Raw genomic sequence first — 24,537 nt, forward strand, 5'->3', positions numbered from 1 at the left:
AGAATCTTCGAACAAGCCGAAAATCTTCCGACCCTGAGCAGCCCGGAAGGACATGAACCCTTTCCTATGTTTCCCCTCCTTGGAAGGGTTTGTGAGGGTGAAGAAAAAGAGGAAGACATCTACGGACACCGGCAGGTCGAGATATTCACAGACCATCTCGAAACAGCGGATAGAAGCCCAACTGTTCGGATGCAACTGCGACGGTGACACGGAGATTCGGTTTAAGAGTGCCATCTGAAAGGCGGAGAACGGAATGCGGACCCCGACTTGAGTGAACATGGCTTTATAGAACCAATCCAGTCGGCGACCTGGCGGGGTTGGAAGTTGATTTCGTACAAACGCTCGTGGGGAGCCGGGACGAAGACGTCGTAGTTGGCCTCCTCGTCAGTCCCGCCGCATAGATACCCGGCTTGTCGGAACTCGGTGAGCTCCTCTTCGCCCATTTGGTTGGGTGAATCCCTTACATCAGAGACGACCCAAGCATATTGGTCGTACGCCGCGGGGTTAACGGATGCCCGGGAGACCGTGCGAGCCATACCTACATGGGGGTACCATCCAGTTAGTCTAAGAGATCGGTTGCTCAAGCCGAACACACACACCGCCCTCACGACTTCCCGGCTAAGGCCAAGCAAGACTAAATGGCTAAGAGCGAGAAAAAACCTACCCTGGAATGGTACCTTTCCCCCTAACACGTCTACTCGCAACTAAGAGGCTACACGATAACTTCAAAGAACCAAACAACAAGCATACAGGAATAATGCATAAAAAGGGGATGATCCAAAAGTTACCTGAATCGATGAAAGGAAGATGAAGTTGAATCTGGGAAAATGCAAGAAACACGAACGGAGGCACCACAGCAAAGCCTTGTAGCAAGGAGGAAGAAGGGAGAATAGGGAGTGCGAGAAAAGTGCATAAAGTGCAGAAGTATCAAAACCACTCGTTTAAAAACTGCCTCCAGAGCGCGAAACGCCGGGGGGCAAAATGGTCTTTTCAAACGGGGTTTTTTACCCCATTATGAGCATTCAATGCTCGGCACAGGAAACGAAGTGATGAAACGGTTGTTTGAGCAACCAAGAGACGCGCGTTGGGGACACGTCCTCCCCACGAGCGACCGACCAGACGAGATGCGAGACGACACGCCATTGGTAGCTCCCACGACTACCATTGGCGCGTGGGGGCACTGTTACGGCCCGGCCCAGAACCAGCTTTGGGCCGACCCGACCCGAGCAGTACCCGACCCGGACACGCGCCCTCCAACCGACCCGGACACGCGTCCTGTACGGTTCACACGCGGCTGCAGGACAGCGTCCTTGGGAATATGGGCCTGTCCCATAAGGGGCCCACTACTGACATGTATATAAGGGGAAGATTGGCTCTTCCCCCGAGGTACGTCACTTTCTACATCACTCCCCCTGCTTGTACGATTTCTGACTTGAGCGTCGGAGTGTCTTTGCAGGTGGCACCCCCCCTCGTCCGTTCACCAACTCAAGTGCTCGCCAGCTCGGCAGACCCTCGATCAGCGCACCCAGGACTAAGACACCCTCATCTATCCACCTTCGCATCTTCTGTCCACCCGACCTGTTCAGGAGCCGACCAACGAACAGATTATAAATATTTACCATCACATCTCAAGTATGTTTTAAGAGATAGTTAAGATTACTCTTATTACTAAATTTTGAAAAAGTATAAGAATTAATTAGTGAGATGGTCAACTAAAAAAATCTAAAAAATTAACTTAATTTCATTCGCACACTCAATTTTATTTATTATAAAAAAAACAATCACACAAATCCTTTATTAAATCATTCTTCTATTTTAACCTATGATATATAACAATAAAAAAATTTTATGGTCTACAACTTCAACTTAACAAAATATATAAATTCTATTACAATTTTAACGTTTATCATCTTATCTTATTTTTATGTTACCTTCTTATCTTATCTTTGCTTTTATCTTCTGTAAACAATACTTATATATATTTAGTTTTATCTTCATAATTATAAATATTTCTTAACTATTGTTGCTGACTTTAGTCGCTTTACATGAGTTATTTTGTTAAAATCAAAAGGAAAAGTACAAAATCATGTAAAGAATTTTATTGTTTTAGTTGAAATACAATTCAACTCTAAAGTCAAAACTGTCCGTTCTGATAATAGACCATAATTTATTTTACATGATTTTTATGCTTCAAAGGACATTATTCATTAACGTAGTTGTGTTGAAACCCCTCAATAAAATAGACGAGTAGAATGAAAGTATCAACATATTTTAAATATAGCTCGTGTTCTTATGTTTCAATTTAATTTGTCATTATCTTTTTGGTCTTATGCTGTTAAATATGCTGTTTATTTGCTTAATAGAGTTTCATCATCTGTAATTAATTTTCAAACACCATTTGAGATTTTATTTAATCATCCACCAAATTATCATGACCTTAAAGTTTTTGGATGTTTATGTTTTGTTTCTACCCTAATAACAAATAGATCAAAATTTCATCAAAAGGCAAAAAGGGTATTTTCATTGGTTTTCAAAATGGTTTTAAAGAATATATCATTTATCTTTTGGATGACAAAAAGATTGAAATTTCTCAAAATATTATATTTTATGAATTAATCTTTCCTTTGGTCTACACAAATGACTCAATTTCTTTTTTCAACCCAATAGCAAATTCTGAACCAAACAATTTTTCTGTCAATACACATAACCCAAAAATACCAACTCTTCCAGTTGAACCCTCATCCATATCCATTGACCAAACTCCATCTAATTCTTCATTTTCTCCAACAACCTCTCCTTTCTCACTGTCGTGTCCTAACCAACATGAACCTATGACAACCGAATCTCTTTCGAGACCCAAACCCTCCTTTCCTTTCGCACTAGACACTAGTCCACTATCACCTCCTCATCCCCCATCACATTTCTCACCACCTGAGCAACCACATCGTCATCATTCCGACCGACCTCATCGACTTCCAGCATATCTCTCTAATTACTTGTGCAATTCCTCTCTCACCTTTACAAATCAATCTCCCTCAAAGTGTAGGTATCTTTTATCTTCAGTCATGTCTTTTTCTTCTCTTTTATCTTCACATAAAAGGCTTTTTTATCTCTATATTCTGACGTTGAGCCAAAGTTCTTTAAGGATATCAATCGACACCCTAATTGGCATAGTGCTATGAAAGATGAGCTGGATGCTCTTGAGTTGTATAAAATTTGGCGTCTTGTTGATTGTTCTGCAGGTGTTAAGCCGGTTGGCTGTAAATGGGTCTATCGCATCAAATGTAAGTCTGATGGTTCAGTTGATCGATATAAGGCTCGCCTTGTGGCTAAAGGATTCACCCAGACTGAAGGTATTGATTTCTTGAAAATCTTCTCTCTTGTTGTCAAGCCTGCCACCTCACTAAATGAATATTCGTTCAATTGAAATCATAATAGTCAAACTCTTCAGATTAGTTTTGTCATTGGCCTCTATAAAGCATTGGACCATACATCAGTTAGATGTCAATAATGCTTTTTTACATGGGGATCTTTTTGAAGATACATGACTCTGCCATCCGGGTTTACATCTTCTTGGTCAAATCAATGATGCAAGTTACTAAAGTCATTGTATGTTTACAACAATCTAGTCGTATGTGGTATGACAAACTTTCTCATCTTTTGCTATCTCATAGATATCAGCAGATCTTATTTGATTATGGTCTATTTGTTACATTTACTGGTGCTCAAATTTCTATACTTCTAGTCTATGTTGATGACATCGTTCTCACTAGTAATTCTATTTCTGAACTTACTGCCATTAAGTCTATTTTGCACCAACACTTCTGAATTAAAGACTTGGGCACATTAAAATATTTTCTGGGTATTGAAGTAGCTCAATCAGCAAAAGAAATTTGCTTATCTCAGAGAAAATATTGTCTTGATCTTTTGGAGGATTCTGGTTTATTAGGTGCTAAACCTGCCTCTGTTCTGATGGATAGTACCACAAGACTATATCAAGACAAAAGTCCCCTGCTATTTGACCCTTCTGTGTATCATCGTTTGGTTGGGCATCTTATCTACCTTACCACTACTTAACCAGACATCATGTATGCCACTCAACAATTAAGTCAATTTATGGCATCTCCTACTGAATCTCATCTTTAAGCTGGCAAGCATGTGTTACGATATTTGAAAACTAGCCCCGGCAAAGGACTCTTTTTTTCAAGAGAATCAGAAATTCAGCTTCTCGCCTTCAGTGACTATAATTGGGCAGGATATCCTAACACTCGGCAACCTTTAACAGGCTGTTTTTTTTAGATAACTCTTTAGTCTCTTAGAAGACTAAGAAACAAACCACCGTTGATCAAGAAATACATAACAAAGTGTTCTTTATCTTTACGTACTCTTTCAATTTTATTACCCTTTTTCCTCTCTCCTCCCTACGGCCGCACGCCGCTCTTCCCTTCCATAGCCACACACGCTCTTTTCTCCTACCGCAGCACACTGCGCCCCTCTCCAACAGCTGCATGCCGCGCCCCTTTATTCGTCAGTCGCACACCGCTTCCTTTTCTCCCAAAGCCAATTGTCGCACGTCCAGTCGCAGAGGGTCGTTGCACGTCGATGTTATTGCTGCATGTCACTATGATTTGCGATGGAACGACCAACGAGAAAGAAGGTTGCTGCTATTGCCGCACGCCACCGCGACTAGCAGCGGAAGGACGTTGTGGTGCTCCGCCACATCCAGACATCGTGATTTGCAGCGTTGCTTTTTCTTGGACAATTCTTTTTACTACTTTTGGATGCTTGTTTTTACTAAATTTTAGATGCTTTTTCTCTTTATGTTTTTAATGTTTTTTTTCTTAAGTTTTGAATTTTTTTTATTCATGTTTGGGAGGGTTTTTTTTTTGAATTTTGGATGATTATTTTAATAGTTTTAGATGTTTTTTATTTAATTTTCGAATGTTCTTTTTACAATATTTTTTGGATATTTTGTTTTGTCAGCTTTTAAAAATTTTTAAATGATTTTGAATATCTATTTTTTGTTAAGTTTTTAGATGTTTTTTTGGTTAGTTTCAGTTTTTTTTATTAAAATTTTTTAGAATAATTTTTAAAATAATTTTAAAATTTTAAAAGTTTTAAAATAATTTTAAATTTTTATATTTTAGATCTTTTTTATTAAATTTTAAATTTTTTTTATGATGGTTTGAACTTATGTTTTTTTCTAAAAAAATAAAAAAATTACTAATTAGCTTCAGATTGTTGATCACCTAGCGGAGTTGCTGATTTTTTAGTTTTTATTTTCTTAATACATGTTTCATGACATTTTAAGGTGAATGCTTTTATTTTTAAAATATGAATTAGCATTTTTTAAATTAATGGTGCATTAAACTAATTTAAATTGAAACGAGAGGAGGAGGTTTTAGTCATGGGGCCTCGTGAGTCGTGACTTGGTGGCAGTATGGTCTAAAAGGGAATGGAGAATTCCAAACTCATTGTGTTTTCATGTTCGTGACTCGGAGGCCTTGCAGGTGAAATCACGCGCGCCCAGTAATGAGTTTTAGTAATATCAAATTGCGATTAATCCATTGTGTTCTCTTTCCTGGTCGGTGAGGTATGGGCCGCGAGTGGAGATAGATATCATGTTACGTCACCTATGACGTTATAAATCAAAATTTTACGTCACTCAATCTCATGGTATATCTTTCATGGATTTATTATATAATATAAGAAAATGTGTTTAATGTCTTGTCTTAATTAGTAATATTAAATTATTAATATAAACGTGCCCTACCATCTCGCTGGTCGTCCTCACGACTTTCTTGTCTAAAAAATAATCCAAATATTATGACACCAGTTAATTAATATTTTTTTTTCCTTCTAAGATAAATTTTAGTTCAACTCGTCAAAATTCATCCGTTATAGATCCGATTTTATTAAAAAATTTGTAATTAATTAATAAATTATTACATATAAAAAATAATATTTAAATTTTTAATATTTTTGGAAATCAATTGAAATTGATTAGTTAATTAATAATATTATAATCTAATATATACATACATACATATATATATATATATATATAGTTTAATTTTAGTTACCGTATTACCATTGTACTTTGAGAATTTGAGGCGTATTAAATAAAACGATGAGCTAAATTGTGATTATTTAATTATGTATTGATATATTAATCTATTAAAAATTTTGACCCACAAAGTAATTATTTTATAAGTTTCATACAAAGTATGTAATATACTTGAGTTAAAAATTGACATTATCTCTAGGGTAAAGAATTTTAATATGTAATTTAGAGGTAAGTTTTATTTGGAAATGGAGGTTTATTTTTGTTGTATATACAAGTGGTTGGACATTGCTGAAATGTAGATATAATACGTAGGTAATGTGCTAACTCAGCATGTAATTAACATATTGGATACGTGTCACAATTGCACGCAACATGCAGGTAATGTATTGCCACATGGCGCTCATTCCTTCAACACGTAGGTAATGTGTTTTACACGTGACAACATGGCAAATAACACGCATTCAGCGTGTTGCACACGTGGCAGACGCTGGTTGGATGGCATTGTAACACGTAGTTTGCGAGATGAGTTTTCTGTCTATAAAAATTAAAATTTGTAACCATTTTGCTTCATTGTGAGAGAGGTGTTTTTCTCCAGAGTCGGTACGATGGAGGGCATTGCAAATATAGTGATTTACCATAACGGAAAGGTCGTACGAAATATGTATGAGGATGTGAGTTTTGCGTGTGAGAATATGTTTTTGTTTGTGGTTCCGTGCACTGTAACATTCATGGAACTACAGTACGGGTTCTGTCAAATCATATAGGCTGATATTTTAAAGATGGTGACCAACATTCTCTATAAGAGTCTGGTTGTTGTATTGGCGGCCTAATACAGTTTGAGGTTATGCCAATCATCGACGAAACTAGTATTCGGCGGATGTTTCATATTCACCAGCAAATTCAGGTACAACACCCGAGGATTGAGTTATACGTTGAGTTTGAGCATATTGCTGCAGATGAGGTTCAACATGACACAGATGTGCAGGATGACAGAGCTGAGGCGTAGTTTGAAAATGAACGATGATAGCGATGAAGATTTTGAAGCTACGTACGAAACCGGTGATGAGGACGAGGATGACATTGAGGGAGGTGAGGCAGTGGCGGAAACTTTAGTGGTTCCAGCCTTCATTAGTCAACCGATGGACGTTCCACCTTTTATATATAGCTTGGATCTTGACGCCATGCATGCACCGGAGTTTTTCGAATATGCAAATATAGGTACGTGAGCTTTGGGTAGTATGTTTACTTGATTTTGTTTTAGCGGATCGATGAGTGACAAATTTGTTTTCTTATAGGTGTTGCTGATCCTAAGAATGGGGAGTTTAGAATCGGAATGGAATACGGCTCAAGAAAATCAGTCATTGCGGCACTTCGGAGTTACACTATCTCCAGAGGAGTCGATTACGTTGTTTATAAATCTGAGCCACAGACGTTTTATGTAAAGTGCAAGACTTATGAACGTGGGTGCGACTGGCTTATCCGAGCCAACTTGATACAGAAGAAAGCCTGTTGGGAGATTCGAAGATACAACGAGAGTCACACGTGTTCCATGGGAACGATCTCACAGGATCACTCCAAGTTAGATTCGGACACGACTGCTGAGGCTATGAAGCCATTGGTTGAATTCGACTCATTCATAAAGGTCAAATCTATAATTGCAAAAGTTCAGGCAAGATTCAACTACACTATTAGTTATCGAAAGGCTTGGCTGGCAAAGTAGAAGTCGATAGCCAAGGTTTTCGATGGATGGGAAGAATCTTACCAAACTTTGTCATTGTAGTTCTTGGCAATGTTTCAGAAGATGCCTGGTTCACAAATCCAAATAGAAACACGACCTCTGTATAACGAGAGTCAAGAGGTGGAAGGTGTTAGGATATTTCATCGGGTATTCTAGAATTTCAATCCATGCATAAGAGCAGCTAGCATCGCAGAATGTCATCTGATCACTCCAACTCTCGAGTGCTGGTAGAATCCAGTGGTTCGTAAGGCTTCATCAACTATTGGATACCACGTCTCTGGCTGGTCAAGCTTACGGGGCAGAAGATTCTTATTAGCCTGGTAAAGTTTAGCCACAAAAAAAAAATCAATTTAATAAATAATTTAAAGAATAAATTAATAACTTCTTTTAACAGAAAATAAAATAAATAATAATTAAACAAATTCGAATATCTTATTATTCATATTTATAATATCATTTTATTAATTAAAACAAAAAATAAAATAACATATAATTATATATTATTGGCTAGCAAAATATATGTTTATAATCCTAATATGTTGAAACAAAAAATAAAATAAAAAATTACATGAAATTTGAATTTTTATGTATAAATATTTTTTATTATTTTTCAATTTAATCATTAAAATTTACATAACATAACAATAACCACAATATTATACCAAAAAATTAAAAAAAAATATGTGTCTTATTTATTAATTTAAAAATTAACAAAAAATCATATTCTAATAAAGAATAAAAAGAATAATATTCATTAATTTTAATAATTATTAAAAATATAAAATATCATATTCAAATAAATAATAAAAATTAAATTATACTGTTAGTCCCTATAGTTTCACTAAATTTTTAATTAGGTCCCTATACTTTTTTTTTTCTTTCAATTGGGTCCCTTTATTGCTTTTAAATTTGTAATAACATCCTTTTTATGTTAAAAATATTAAAATTAACATAATATTTTTACCAAAAATACATGCGGTCAAAGATTTAATTAAGTTTTTAATTATAAATACCTTCAATTTGCGAAGAAATATTTAGTTAATTCTAATATTTTTTATACTAGAAAAAACTTAATTACAAAATTAAAGCAGTGTAAGGACCCAATTGAAAGAAAAAAAGGTATAGAGACCTAATTAAAAATTTGGTAAAACTACAGGAACTAACAGAATAATTAAACCAATAATAAAAAATATATACATACTAACAACACAAGAATAGAAAAAGAAAAACATCATAGGATTAATTTTGAAAAAAAAATTATTATTAATTATATTATTTATTTATATTTATATTTAACAGTACATTTAGAATAATATTATCTAAATAAATAATAACAAACTATTAAACTTATGTTAACCAAGTAAATACTAATAAATTAATTAAAAATAACAAACTTATATAATTAGGTTGTCCCAAATAATTAATAACATGATCTTTAGGAGACGTATAATTATGTACCATTTTAAATGTTCTAATCTCACTCTCAACTTTAAAACTAATTCAAAACATAAAACCCAATGAATAAAATCCCAAGCCCCAACATTCCATTACCCCACCACTCTCAACGATGGAATGAAACGAAACCCCAGCCCCACCACTCTTTAATACACCCGCGGAACCAACCCTCAACACTTATTATAAATGACTGCTATTTCCGGAGTCGGGCCTGCTGCTACATGGATGACACGTGGCGCAGCGGAATTAACAGGCAGCCTGTGTGCTATTTGGATGAAGACAAGTGGCATTCGCGTATTTGGAGCCACTGATCAACGCACCTTGACTTGATGAGCTGAGAATGTATGGTGTATGGTGATAGTGAAGGGAAACAAAAATGATATGCAGCCCAACCCACTCTTCCTCCATTTTTATACACCAGGGGTGGGTCTAAAGCCATAATGTCACTTGCTCCCGGAGTAAGGTTGCCTCTTGCATGGAGATAGTAGGCAACACGTTACCTGCGTATTGCTGCATGGCTGACACGTCAAAACGTTACCTACGTGTTGAGCAACATCTAACTCGCGTGTTGGACTGCGTTTCTGACACCTCCTCACCTCTGTAAAATACCCCAAACACCAATATTTAAGCAAAATATTATTCTTTTCTCCATATCTAAAATAATTTCTATCATATCTATTTATTGTATATAAAATTAGAATTTGGAAGTGATTCAAGCCAATTCATAAGTCAATTTGAATTCAACTTGTTATTAGTTTAATAAGTTGAGTTTCTGAATTTGTGAACAAAATTTTGAGTTCATATATAGTCTGCTGATGTGTGATTGGATTGCGGCAATTTGATTGAAGAATGCAGCAAACTGAGTTGCGTTCATGGCGAGAAATTGCACTCCACTAGAACTTGAATCAGAGCTCATAACGACAGAAATTGTGGATCTGGTGCTCAAATCTGAACCTTCCTCTTTCAATCTCGTTGATCGGAACACCTAATCGCTTCGATATGACTCGTCGAGCTAGGAAGCAATTAAGCTCTCATCAAGCTTTGCGGTGTGAGTTTGAAAGAGGAGAAGAAGTTGTAGGAGAAGGAGAAATTGGAGATCGAAAAAGAAATTACAGAAAGAGATGAGATCGAAAATCGAAGAATCTTGAAAAAAAGAAATCAAAATGCTCGAAGAGAACTTGAACTAAGAGAAATCAGTCTTGAAGAGGAACCTGGATCCATCATCTCTCTCCAACCACGATTGATTCTCGTGAATCAAAGATCAAGCCACCCTCTCTTCAATCGTTCACTACACCATGTTGAAGGTTGCGCATGAGAACGAGAAAAGAATGCAGGGGATAGGAAAATCAGAGAGAAGAAGGAGTGGAAATGTGAACTTGTATTAAATGATGAATCACACTTTTACATAACTGACCTTCCTATATTTATACACAGCTAACTAACTACTGATTAGCATAAATATCTAACTACTCTAATCAGTTTTCTCTAACTAACTATCAGCAGACTCTCTTGTTAAGTAACATGACCTCTTGCTTACTAAGTAGAGCTAGTAGGGCTTTCCTTTGATTTGGAGTTAATCCAGCCCCTGTGATTTCACTCGCTCCCAATTGGCATTGACTGGTACTGAACTCATCATTAATACCCTCAGTACCTGCATTTGCTGAGATGCAATTGAGGACTGGTGTGGTAGTGTTTTGAGAGTTGAAATATTCATATCATTGTCTAAAGTTGGGGGGAACCCGTGTTTCTTATAACAGGTATCAACACCATGTCCAGTCTTGTTGCAAAAAGTGCATTGCAGCCTACTTCTGCCACCTTGTCCTCTCCCAGGCTGAAATCTACCTACTCTGCCTCTTCCTCTTTCTCTACCTAGCAAAGGCGATGCAGTGTTCAAGGGATGAGCAGCGCTAGCCAAAACCTTAATGTCCGAGGTAGAGTTAGGACTGAGAAACTGTCGTTCTTGCTGTGTGATCATAGTAAAGACCGCATTCAGATTTGGTAAATTATCTATGAGCATTATTTGGGATCGAACGGTGGAGTGTTGTTCATTTAAACCTCGAAGGAACTTTGTCACCTTATCTTCCTCTCTTTACTTTCTAATTATAGATAAGGTGCATGAACACCTTTTATCACAGTTACATTGTGGCAAGATTATGAAATTGTCGATTTCTTCCCAAACTGACTTGAACTTGGTATAGTAATTCGTCACTTCATGTCTTCTTGCCTGAGTGCATACACTTTCTCATATAATTCAGCCACTCGAAATTTGTCCTCCTGATAATATCTATGCTTTAGCTCATCCCATATTTTATAGACTAAATTGTTTCACAAAATACTTTGGTAGATATCTGGACTTAATGAGAGGTTAAGCCAACCAACGATATATGTGTTGCACCTCTCCCACACCTCAAACAGTGGATCTGAGCTATCTGATTTTTCAATACTACAATCTATGAATTTTAGCTTATTTTTTAATTTGAGAGCTAACAACATAACTCTACTCCAGACTCCATAATTCAATCCAGTCAGAACAAATGAATCGAATTTAAATTTGAATAAGTTACTTATTATAATTATTTATATTAAGAATATATTATAAATTTTATACTTTAACATTATAGTAATGATATATAATTTGACACACGTATATAATGCATATAATTGTAATAAATGATGTAAATTATAATTAATAGATAGATAATATATATAAATGGTAATTTTTATATATATAAATTATAATTTATTTATATAAAATTATAGATTATATTTTTTTATTTAAACTAGTTTGTGAGTTTAAGTTAACTCGTAAATATTTAGTTCGCATAGTTTAAATTTTATAAATATGTTCAATTGTTAATGAGTCGAGTTATAAGTCGAGGTCAATTGCCATGAGCCCAAGTGATTAATTCATATTAAATTATTAATATTCATACATAATTTAAAAAGTCAGCGTCACTGGCTTGTGGAGAAATATATAAATTTGGATGATATATTAATCTTATGCAATTCAAAGTCAACGTTGAAACCCTAACTTGCCACTATGTATATCTTGAATTCTTGATAGTACAAGACATGCAACACGGCACGATCAGCCTTGTTCAAAATGTTCCATGATTTTATTTTATTTTTTTCAATTAAGAATAATGTAATTTATATGATGTCGGCATATTATCAAAGATGGTCAAGAAGTAAGCAAAGCATGGTAGTTGTGGAAGTAAGCAAACATGGTAGTTGTGTCACAATCATTGGATCATCACATATCTAAACCTAACTTTTCAAAACATAGAGAGGCATAAATACATTTAATTTAACCTCCCCCCACTTGCACTTGTGCAAATTGCTAATTGAGAATGGTTCAAGCTATGTAGTGCAAGTTGGCATTCAAACTTTTATTAGAGCCACAGCTTATAATAAATATCTAAGCTTCATTCACTACTTGATTTATGATTTTGTTGACCACCCAAAAGTGTAAATTTGTTTTTTCTGTTTAATTTCTATTCCACAATGCATATGAATGTTGGAATTATGGAATTATGGAATATAATACCTTTCTTTAATTTGCCCGTCATTTTCAACTATAAAGAGCTCATTCATTCTCACCAAACACAAAATTAACTTAAAAGCTTGAGTTAAATACTACTTCTGATCTTTATTAAAAGATAATTTTTGTTTTTCTTTTTAAAAAAAAACGAGGGGTTCTACTCAAAAATCAAAATACTAGTTAGAAATAACTAAGCAATTCGATGGTTTATGATTTCAAGAGTCCTTCAACTTTTAAGAACTTGTAAAAGCACACGTGCTCTGATCCAGCTGTGCCCACCTGTGTTTAAGAATTATAAGACGCATCGTTGAAGACTTCAACTTCAAGAGTGCATCATCGAACTTAGACGGAAATGGACGAATGCTATGTGTATTTTAATTTTTATATTTTTTTATGTTATTCTTTTCATTAAAAGCTATTAATAAGAAGCGAGAGAGATAAAAAAAATTTATTTTTTATGCGATAAAATAAAAATTTACAAAAGAAATGTAAACAAAAAATTGTATAAATACCATATTTTATTACTTGTTAGTATTAATTATTTGTTCCGAATAATTATTTTCATACTGATTAATACGCCCTCATTATTAAAATAAAGTTTTCTTGTTTTTTAAGTTTATTAAAAAATTAACAGATTTAAAAAACCTTCATGATATACCCTATTTCGAGAGTGACACGCACACAGACCATTACTAGATATTTAACGGTATTTTACAAATTAAGATCCATCCAAATCAGAAGCTTTATTAGGAGTTTAGGAATTTGGACATTGCCTGCAGTCCCACACGGTCACCACACGGGTCCAAGCTTCACATATCTCAACTCCCTTTTAATCTTAAATTTGAAATTCGAAAAATTTAGTTTTGCCCTCCTTTTCATATAAGCATCGTACAATCCTAAATAAGAGTGTTCATGAGCCGGGTAAAATCATATTTATCCTAACTCAAATCAGACCTTAAATATATATCGGATCTATTTTTTAGATTTTAATTCGGTTCTAAATTCGATAAAATCTAAATATTTTTTAGCTATAACTATATCGGGTCTAAACTGAGTAAAAATCGTGTCTTTAAAACCTTAACAATAATTTATAAAAAAACTTATTTATGATGCACTTATTTACAAGGTTCTGAAAATCAGTTCGAACCGGCTAGTCGAACCGTAAACCGAGAAAAAAAGCAGTTTGAATAATAAATAAAACCGCAAATTTTGAAAACCGTGATCAAACTGATGAATCGGTCAGTCAAATCGAACCGTGATCCGACCGATTTTTAGAGAACACAACTAAATGTCGCCGTTTTTCACTGATTCACTCACTGAACCAGCAATCCCTAATCTAATCTTACTTCATCGCGCAAGCCCTAGCCCCTAATCAATCTCCATTCTCATCTCCGTCTCTCACACACACTCAATCCAGGGAGGAGGGCTGCCTCTCAAGTCTCAATCTTATTGAGCTCACCTCCGTTCAGCCACCACCTCGTGCCGCCGTCGTCGTCGTTCCTTCGAACAGCCACCGCCTCTTGCTCGCTCACTTCCCCTCCATCGCGCAGCAGCCATCGCAACCTTCGAAGCCTCCGTCGCGCAACCTTCGAAGCCTCCCTCGCGCAGCAGCTATCGCAACCTTCGAAGCCACCGTCTGCTCTACCAGTCTTGCATGCTCTGTCTCTCGTGGTGCTCTCGATGTCTCTGTCTCCCTTGGTCACGTGGTGTCTCTGTCTCTATCTCTCAGTGTCTCTGTCCCCCTCCGAACCACTGGCTCTTGCATGCTCTATAGGTAATTTTTTTAATTAACTATGAATTTATGATTGAACTCTGATATAGTGAAGCTCTGTGAATTCTGATATAGTGAAACTCTGTGAACTCTGAATTTATGATTGGCTGATATAGTGAAGCTATGTGAATTCTGATTCAAGTAATTCAACTGTGAACTGAAATGGTGATATAGTGATATAGTTTTTTTGTGAACTGTGAAGTGTGAACTGATATAGTGATATAGTGATTGAATAAATGATTGAATATTGTTTTTGTTATTTTGATTTTCAGTTTTAAATTGATTTTATTAACTTGTTAATTTGATAAATTATTGTTTTGGTGTTGTTCTTGATCTTTTGATTGTTATATTGTGTTTTGCTGTTGTTGATTTAATAAATTGTTCATTGAGTGAAAGATAAAAACCTGCCATGATAAACCTACTCCTGCCATGTTAAACCTGTCATATTAAACCTACTCAATTCATTTCATTCTTGGAATTCATAACAAGGCTTTTCATTTCATTGCAAGAGTGGTGGTACATCTTGATAAAGCTATAATGATGTAAGCATGGATAAATCACAAGTTTGATATCTAACACACTTTATTCCACAAACAGAAAATTCACATGATAGAAAAAAGAAGAAGAAAGAAAACACATGAAGCTTTGCATGGCCTCTAATCTCCTCTGGTTGTTCTGTTAGGCATATCTACAAACATGTCTCGCAAGCCACAATGGTTTAGATAAGTGAGGGATTAATGTAGCAAAAATGCAGCAAGTTATGGCGGATTTTGATGATTGATGATAAACTTGGATATCGGCATTTTATGTTTAGTTGGTTGTTTTTGTTATTTGATTTTTGAGTTTGTATTTGAATAAGATTATAACATTCTGGTTTTTTCATTTGGATGGTATTTTAAAATTTATATTAGACTATAATTATATTTTAGTGTGTTTATTTATATTTTATTTATTATTTTATTATAAAATGGTTTTTTCGGTTCAACCACAGTCAAATCGGTTGAACCTAGAAACTAGTGAACCAGTAGCTAGAACGGTTCAATGACCGGTTCAGTTTTCAGAACCTTGCTTATTTATAAAGAAGAAACTTGTTACCGAAAAGTTGATATCCATATTTAAACTTGAATTTGTCCATAAATTCTAATTTGATGCTTCTTTGATCTATTTTCTAATTCAACAAGTGTGATTAAAAATAAAACAATAAACTTATAATTAATATAACATAATATTGAAATTAATTAAAAAATATATATCTTTTTTAGTTTTCTTAGAGTGTACATGTGCCGAGTGAAGTCGGATTCGCCTTGACCCGAACCCGACCCAAAATAATGATCGGGTCTATTTTTAAGACCCTTACCCGGCTCTAAACCTGGTAAAATCACACCAAATTAGCCCTTAACCCAAAGCCACAAACCACTCCGTATATGCACCTTCCATCCTCTCTCTCTCACGCTCTTCCTCTTGTCAATCTCCTCCCACATGTTGCGCTGCTGTCGTATCTCTGATGCGCCACCATCAATCACCCTTCCTCGCGTGCAGCTAGCGCTCCCACTCGCCGCCTCTTCGCTGCACATCCTCCATCGCAGCTGTTATGCGCCGTGCCTTGTCCTTGCACCAATCATCCCTAGTCGCCGCGTTGTCATCCATCGCAGGAGAGCTCCCGATGAAAGACAGCCACCACCTCGTCGTTGCTCACCGATCAGCATTCTATCGACGTTAGTCTGTGAGGGAACAACCAGTGACGTCCACGCCTGTGCCATCGAGCATGTCATCGCTACTACAAGAAAAACGTTGAGTACCATCGGATTTACTGTCAGATTTAACGTTTGACATTAGCAGCTAGTTTGCCGTCGAATTTACAGTTGGATTTGGTTATAAACTCATAACTGTCAAATATTATCGTCGGAATTGTTGTTCCGATGGTAAGGTTGATGGTAACAGGTGGTGGGAAAAAAGGAAATTATGGCACTCCCCATTACCGTCCGATGGTAACCTTGTTTAGTGAAACGATGTGTTTTGGGCACACAAAAAACGTTATCGTAAAAAAAAATCCGACGATAACGTACCCTAAATGATAGCGTGAACTTTCGTCTCCGCCATTTCGAATTTCCTCCTATCTTTCTACTTCTCCACCCCCTCTCTCTCATCATTGCCTCCACCATTGTTGCCAGTTCTCTGCACCCTTCCGTCGTCGCCACTGCCGCTCCACCATTCTCGGCGAGTCCGAACCTCCACGCTCAACGCTCTCTCCACCGCGAGCCAAGCCTCCACCACCACGACGTCCACCGCTTTCTCCACCGAGGCGCACTCTGGCGAACCACCTCCACCGCCGCAACCTCCACCTCCATTCTTCTTGCTTTGAGGTTGGTTTTGGAATTTTGTCAATTTTTAATTTAATCTTCTCTATTTTAAATTTATTATGGTTTAATTAGATTTTAATTTTTCGGTAATAATTTAGTTTAATTAAACTACTTTTTGCTGTTAGGTTGATTTAGAATAAAATTAGAATTTTTTTATTAGGATTTCTCTTGGTTCATAGGTAATTTAAGCATGCTATTGTGATTTTTGGATTTGTAATTTGAATTATTTTAGGGTTTGTAATTTAGTTTGATTAATTTAGATTAGATTCAATACATTAGATTTTGAATTGTTCAAGTGTTTGGAATTCGTTAATTTAGTTTTGCTAAGAAATTGTTGGATGACTGTTGTGCAAAATCCGACGATAATTATCGTTGGATGAAATAAATTCGACGGTAAATATTTATTGGTGAGATTTATACCATCTGATTATTTTTTACAGTGAATTAATTGTCGTTGGATATATTTAAAGAATCCCACAGTAAATCCGACGGTACTCAGCGTTTTTTTTGTGCGCCCTCGCCGTCCACACAGTGCTGTTGAAGATGTCGTCGCCAGCCACCCAGCATGCAGTCGCCTTCTTCCTTTCCGTCGTTCCTCCCTCACATTGTTGTCATCCATCACACCATGCCCCCACCCTCACGTCACACCTTCCGTCGCCGTCAGTCTTCTTCTTCTTTGATGTGATTTGGATTTTTTTCATATAATTTTTTTCGATATAATTTAAATTTTTTTATATTTGGATATTTTTTTATATAATTTGGATTTTATTTGGTATATTGTGAATTTTTTTGTCCCTTTGTAAGAAATGTTTTGGGATTTATGATGCAAATCTTTTTTTTACAAAGAAAAAAACATTCAATTACAAATGAATAAATATGCACAATCCCTTGAGAATGAATTTAATGTGATTTAAATTTTTTTGATGAGATTTGGATTCTTTTCATATAATTTAAATGTATTTTTCGATATAATTTAGATTTTTTTGTGTATTGTGGATATTTTTTCGTCCTTTAGCAAAAAATATATTGGAGTTTATGATACAGATGTTTCTTTTATAAAGAAAAAAATCCACAACACCATAAAAATGAATTTAATGTAATTTAATTATTTTGATGTGATCTGGATATTTTTTCTATGTAATTTAGATGTTTTTTAAATATATTGTGGATATTTTTTTTCATGGGCCTTGGGGTGCAACCAAATAGGACTTTGATGTTTTTCTAATATATATATATATATAACCCCAATCTTTTCAAAATACAGAAAAAGTTTTTTGTAGAAACTACCGATCATTTGTTAACTATTACAACTATTCCAATTATTTAATTAATTACTTTTTGAAAATGCTAAAAGTATTACTCAATTTTTTTATATGATACCGGAATTGATATTAAGAATCAGAAACTCATATATTGGATATTTAGGGAGAATTCACTTAGAAAGGACTAATCCCTAGATACATCTTTGAACCTACTCTCACTATGTAGATTTTTTCTAAATTTTTTTAAAGATAAAGATTTAAACTCCATATTTTTATTTTTTTCTTTCTTTTATATATATATAAGCAAAGAAATACTGGTATTTAGATAAGATTAAATTTAACAAACATAAATGGATCGAATAGTTAATTTATTTGTCTATTTAAATAAATATTGAAGATTTAAATTCTACTTTATACATACAGCAATTTATTGGTCAATAATAAATCTGTTGCAATGGATTAATGTTTGACTTATTAGACTGAAAGACATAAATAAAAAAATTAGAATAAATTTGAAAAGACAACAAGTTTTTTTAAAATTGTTAAAAAATGCTCTAAGGAGTGAGGGCATTGAATAAAAATATTAAAATACATTATCAATAATTAGCCCAAATTTATAGTATTTTTAGAAAGTATTTATAGGATCCTTGTTACCAAATCAAGATTAATTTCGTCACACCCTACCTAGTTTTGCTGCTCCTAATTCGGTTTACTTTCAAGTGGTCCTTAAGTACTTTTTCTTCCTAAATCACATAAAAAATAATTTTAAATCCAAAAATCATCAAATGACCAAATCTCACTCAGCACGTTAGGAAGGGATTTTCCACCTTAGAGTTGCTGGAAATTAACGTTTCTTGGCCCTCAAGTCAAGTTAAGCATGATTCCTAAGGAAGAACATCAAGAAAACACATGTTTAAACATGTTTCTTTGAAACCGAATCAAAAGGGAGATGGTGCAGCCAACTCACCTTGATTCCGGCCTTTATAAGTCATATGATCATGTTGAGAAAGAAGAGAGGATCATTTTGGTCGGATTGGAATTTTGATTTGAGTTTTAGTTCAGCAGAAATCAAGCTTTGAATATTAAAGTGTCATGAAAGTTTCTCTCTTTTTCTCTCTTCTCATTTTCGACCAAAGGGAGTAAATGAGCAGCCTTGGAGTGCCTTGGGGGTGTAGGGAGAGTTGTGATTGGTTGGCTTGGAGGTGAGTTAAAATAATATTAAAATATCTCAGGTGTATAACTACTAAAACTAGATGTATCGGAACACTTGTAAAAACATCTCTAAAAATTTTTTTCTGAGCTACTAGCAAAAATGACACTAGTAACATATTTATTATGAGAATAGAACATGTATGATGAGGCCTTAGCATTGCTAAAGTCATCAGAGAGTGCTGGTGCTAAGCTGCACTAGTAAACTGTGAACCCGGTTAAACTGATTTTCTGTTTTTAACTAAAATTAACCAGGTAACCTTATAATATCATTCAAGAAGCTTCTAATACTCATATAATGATAATATTATCCTATCATATCTCTTCTCTCATGAATCAAGTCCGTTTCGACAAAATGAGACTATTTACGGAAACCAGAATCAAAACTTATAACCGATACGGTTCAAAATCTAGGTTCTTCGTGACAGCATTATCGAGCTTGCCTCAGAAAAGGTTCTAACTTAAAGATGACATAATGACAATGAGGATTGAGATGCTTGATGATACATCAAAGGTGTTCCCTTTACTGATCTTTTGGAGAAATCCGTACTTTCAGAAAAGTTCTCGCGTACTCGAAAATCAGAGTTGTCACACCAGCCGTTCATCATGGTCCCTAACCTCAACTACATGCCGCCGTCCCCGGTGACGACATCGCCTCCTATCGCTTAGTAGCCCACATCCACGACGACACCAAGTCCAGTGACGGATGCCGCGGCCCTGGAGTCCAGCAATGACAGTGAGACAATAGCTGATGCCCCTTCATCACTTACTATCGTACAGTTGCGCATTTGGCCTGATGGTAGTACGGAGTAAAAATAGTTAAAAATTGGAATAAATTTGACTTATTAGGCTGAAGGACATAAAAAAAATGAAATAAATTTGAAAAGACAATAAAAATTTTAAAAAATAGTTAAAAAATGCTCTAAGGAGTAAGGGCATTGAATAAAAATATTAAAATACATTATCAATAATTAGCCAAAATTTATAGTATTTTTAGAAAGTATTTATAGGACCCTTGTTACCAAGACTCAAAATTAAATTAGCCAATAATCAACAAACAAAAATTTTAAATGTATGATTCTTGAACGTAAAAGGTTCTGCCAATTAGTAATTATTGACCAATTACAAAGCCATCTTCGTCTAATACCAAGAGCAATCATGTATAGATTACGCTTCAGGTTGAAGATGGATAAATAAGATACTGCTTTCTTTTTAAATTAACTATTTCTTTCATTTTTTATTTATTAAAAGATTAATATATTTAAAAAGAATTCAGCTAATAATGTTTTTTTATTTTAATATTATAGTCATTAAAGTTATTATTGATAAAAACTTTCAAAATTTCTTTTGATAAATGTATTGAAAACTAAATTTTACATGTTTTTAATTAGTAATCTTAACAAACAGAACCATTTAAAAATAATTTAACTAATAAGTACCTTAAGAATACTAGTTAAGGTATTAAATATAAGAAGTTTGTAATGGTAGACTAAAGAGTTCAAGTTTCCAATTCTTTTATTGTATTAAAAAAGCTATATAATAACTAAAAACTAAAAAGAACTTCTAACACAGATGACTTTAACAAGTAAAATCTATACATGATTGCTCTCTCAAGCCAAAAATTATTCGCCAGCTTAATAGTTGTTCCAATAGTCCGTAAGAAAGACAGGAGAATCGAGCACGTTATAAGTTATAACCGATATTTGTCATCAATACTACTTCATACGTCTTGGTTTTTACATTTCTAGAATCTAGATCCTAGAGAATATATATTGTAATGGAATTGATGACTTTTTGGCATATCACATTTGCTACATGGTGAATTTGTGACTTCTTTGCTATGCTATTGATGACTGCTTGTTCAACCACCCATATTCCTGTGTTTTATATTGCCTGCTTAATTTTGTTAACTGCAATATAAATCAGATTCTAGAGAACATGATTATCCATTATTGAAAAAGTTGATAAGGATAAAAAACACAAACTCTGGAATCACTTTGTCACCTTTTGAATTACAAATTATGAGTAGTGTACAATCAGTGACATTGAGGCAGAAAGTGAGTTAAGAGGGAACAAAAAATAAGAAAAAGAAAGAAAGGTTGCAGATATACACTATGAGATATAGGGTGTCCCAAAGCAAATTGTGATGACTAAAAAAAGGATATAATTATAAATGTATAATGTTGCTATGTCTTGGAAATGCACATAAATGGTGACGGTGATGACGACAACAATGACAATATCTAGTTGAGAGCATTAGATACTGAATATATGAAGTCCAAGAAGCCTGTTCCCTTCAAAAGACCCTTGCCTGTTAATAGCTCAAAATCCAACAACAAAAGGAAGCCAATAACAGCTGCTTTCCCATTTATCAATTCATTTTTACCAGTAAAACCAAATCCCTCTGAATCCTCGTCAACAACCATTCTAACCTATAATCACACACACAAATCATGGAAGCAGTAAGATAAGAATGTAATTTGCATGGATCCCAAAGTTAAAAATAAAAACAGAATGTCTGTTATTTGTTACCTCATCGACATTGACATCGCTCGCTGTTAAACCGGGTTGAGCCTTCCCACTGAAGACAATTTCGGCCGAGGCGTCAGATGTCACACCTCCTCTCATGCTGATATATATATTCTGTTCATCTGTTTTCACAGGATACACAAAGAGTGACCTGAGAGCAGGCGTGAGAACTCTCAGAACAGGATTTTTGGGATACCATTCCTTGATTTCTCCTGTTCTTAGATCAAATGTGCTATCAGTTGTTGGGCAAACTATGCATCCATCCTGAAAAGTAGAAAGAAAATGGAAAAAGATTAGCTTGTTTCCAAGTCAAACTAGCCAGAATTGTGAGTTAATTTGCATGGATCAATATTGTCTATATTCATCTCACAAAACTTGTCCAAAGGTTCCATATTTACAAAAATTTTCAAACCGGAAATAAGAATGATCTCATCCAATGCAGAGTGTGCATAGAGAGGGAGTTTGGAATGCATAATTGGATATAATTCAATTCACCGAAATTTAATATTTCTTCTGTTATGAGTTAAACCTTAATAGAGTACACACCAAGAATGATAACGAGAGTGCAGTTAGTGATCAAGAAATAATCAGTAGGGTAGTTAATTCTGTTACTTAATGACTAAGTCACAAGCTATTCTGTTATTGCTAATTCTGGTATAACAGAATCTCTGAGTAGTTAGGACGGTTTTTTCCTTTCCTCATATGTAATCAATTGTGCACAGCGAATATCATAATGCAATACAATCTCTCTATTCAGTTTCCTTTCACATTCATCTTCCTTATATAATCCGTCAAACCTTTGTTAGTTTGGAATGTAACTTCATCATGAATTGAATCCTTTAGTTTAACAATAATTTCATCATCTAATGAGACCTCATGAACTGAATTGAATTCTATTTGAATCTTAATTCACAATTAACCAGTTCTAAAAGAAAAAAACTGAAGTTAAATTCTAGAGCAACAGAACTAACCAATCTCACATCTTTAGCAGCAACTACGAACAATTCATTATAATGATGCAAAACCCTAAGCTAGATAGAATTGAATTGCGTAAGAAAGTAGAAAACGGAAGAAGCAGAACCTGCGTGAGCTTGGCATTGAGCAAACCCTCGCTGTAAGCGCCTTCAGCAGGAGAACGATTCTCGATTGCAAAGACCTCATCTTTGTACCAAAGCAGCAGAATCGTCTCTCCCTCCTGTATTATCACGCGCCGCTCCCCCTTCGGCAGAGCCCCCAGCGGCACCACCGGCACCCAATTCTCCCCTCCCGACGACGACGACTCCTCCGCGATGGAAACCTGGGCGGCCTTGCACGCCACTCGTCGGCGAGAAGAAGACCTAGGGTAGTAGCAGAGCAGAAGAGAGTTGGTGTGATGGCGGTGGCAGAGAAGAAAGGGGTGTTTGCGGTTGCGAGAAGGAGAAGAAGAGAAAGGAGCGGGAAAGTGGGATTTGGAGGAAGAGAGGGAGAAAGGATTGGTGGTGGCCATGGCCATCAGTGGAAGGAGGAAGGTGTGTGAGAGAGAAAGTGAAGTCATGAAGCAGCACCACACAGAGAGGATAATGCAATAGCCAATAAGTTATGAATTATGAACCACAATTGTAGTGTTAATGCTTGGCACCATTTTATTCATTCATCCACATCAAACTCTAAATTGCAGTGTTCTTATGTAAGTGTAACTACCAACTACCGTAATGCATTTTGTAACACCAATATTCATACCCTTGTAACTACCTTAATGCATTATGTTATAGGTTATTTCTTATCCTCTCAAGCAAAAAATTTTAAATATTTTTATTTAACAAATACAAAATAAATACATCAGAAACTTAATTTTTTTATATTTTTAATAAAAAAATTTAATATATAAACTTAACATATACTTTTAGAACATAAGATGAATAAATTTATATTAATATAATCAATATAAAAAAATAAATAAAACTACTAAATTAATTATTATATATTTGTTTATAAATATATACTATTTAATTCATTTTTAAATATATTTTATTTCAGTGTTTGTTTAGTTATTAATTTTTTTATACATGTATCATAATTATTCTGAAATATCTTTTTATATAATTCATTTTGAAGTTAATTTTTATTTTCCTTTCTTAATTTAAATTTGAAATAATGATAAATCTATAATACTGTTGTGCTAAGCATTTAATGGTTCAGAGCGCAAAAAACATTTGAGTTACTTTTGAAGCACCTAAATTTTATTTTTTATTTACTTATTAAAGTGTTAAAAAATATTAGTATATTAATAGACTAAGCGTATAATTATTTCTTGTTTATCATTTGCAATCAGTTTTTATTATTTGTTAAAATTGTATAAATATAATCCAATTTTTTTATGTTATTATTAACATGTGAAAGTGAAATAGTAGCAAATAAAAATTAATTTTCATGCACTATTTATGTAAAAATTTTATACAAATATTTAATCGAGTATGATTATATTATTAAAAATAAATAATTTTTAAATTTATTACGGTCATATATATACATATAAAACTATTTATGTATGGACATACATGAATATCTAATTATGTGTTTTTTAGTTATTATAAATAATTAGAATGAGATATGTGCAATGTGCAAG

The 24,537-nt window shown here is 34.5% G+C and overlaps 1 protein-coding gene across 1 annotated transcript; it reads right to left on the reverse strand.

The window, feature by feature from the left end:
- Nucleotides 1-21,368: 21,368 nt before the first annotated feature.
- Nucleotides 21,369-23,556, reverse strand: LOC130979215 (uncharacterized). The gene is made up of 3 exons (XM_057902597.1): nt 23,014-23,556; nt 21,936-22,196; nt 21,369-21,835 (listed from the first exon to the last, which is right to left on the reverse strand). Exons 1-3 carry the CDS (start codon nt 23,464-23,466, stop codon nt 21,647-21,649), a joined length of 903 nt encoding a protein of 300 aa, XP_057758580.1. The 5' UTR covers nt 23,467-23,556; the 3' UTR covers nt 21,369-21,646.
- Between the last annotated feature and the right edge of the window lie 981 nt (nt 23,557-24,537).

The sequence above is a fragment of the Arachis stenosperma genome, chromosome 5 (assembly GCF_014773155.1).
Source record: "Arachis stenosperma cultivar V10309 chromosome 5, arast.V10309.gnm1.PFL2, whole genome shotgun sequence".
In the NCBI taxonomy this organism is placed as follows: Eukaryota; Viridiplantae; Streptophyta; class Magnoliopsida; order Fabales; family Fabaceae; genus Arachis; species Arachis stenosperma.

What these genes read in the sequence shown, in the direction of transcription:
- LOC130979215 (XM_057902597.1), bottom strand. Translation starts at nt 23,466, where the DNA reads ATGACTTCACTTTCTCTCTCACACACCTTCCTCCTTCCACTGATGGCC. An exon ending in TCAATGCCAAGCTCACGCAG is followed by an intron (nt 22,197 to 23,013) that starts GTTCTGCTTCTT and finishes TCTACTTTTCAG; the next exon opens with GATGGATGCATAGTTTGCCC. An exon ending in GCGATGTCAATGTCGATGAG is followed by an intron (nt 21,836 to 21,935) that starts GTAACAAATAAC and finishes GTGTGATTATAG; the next exon opens with GTTAGAATGGTTGTTGACGA.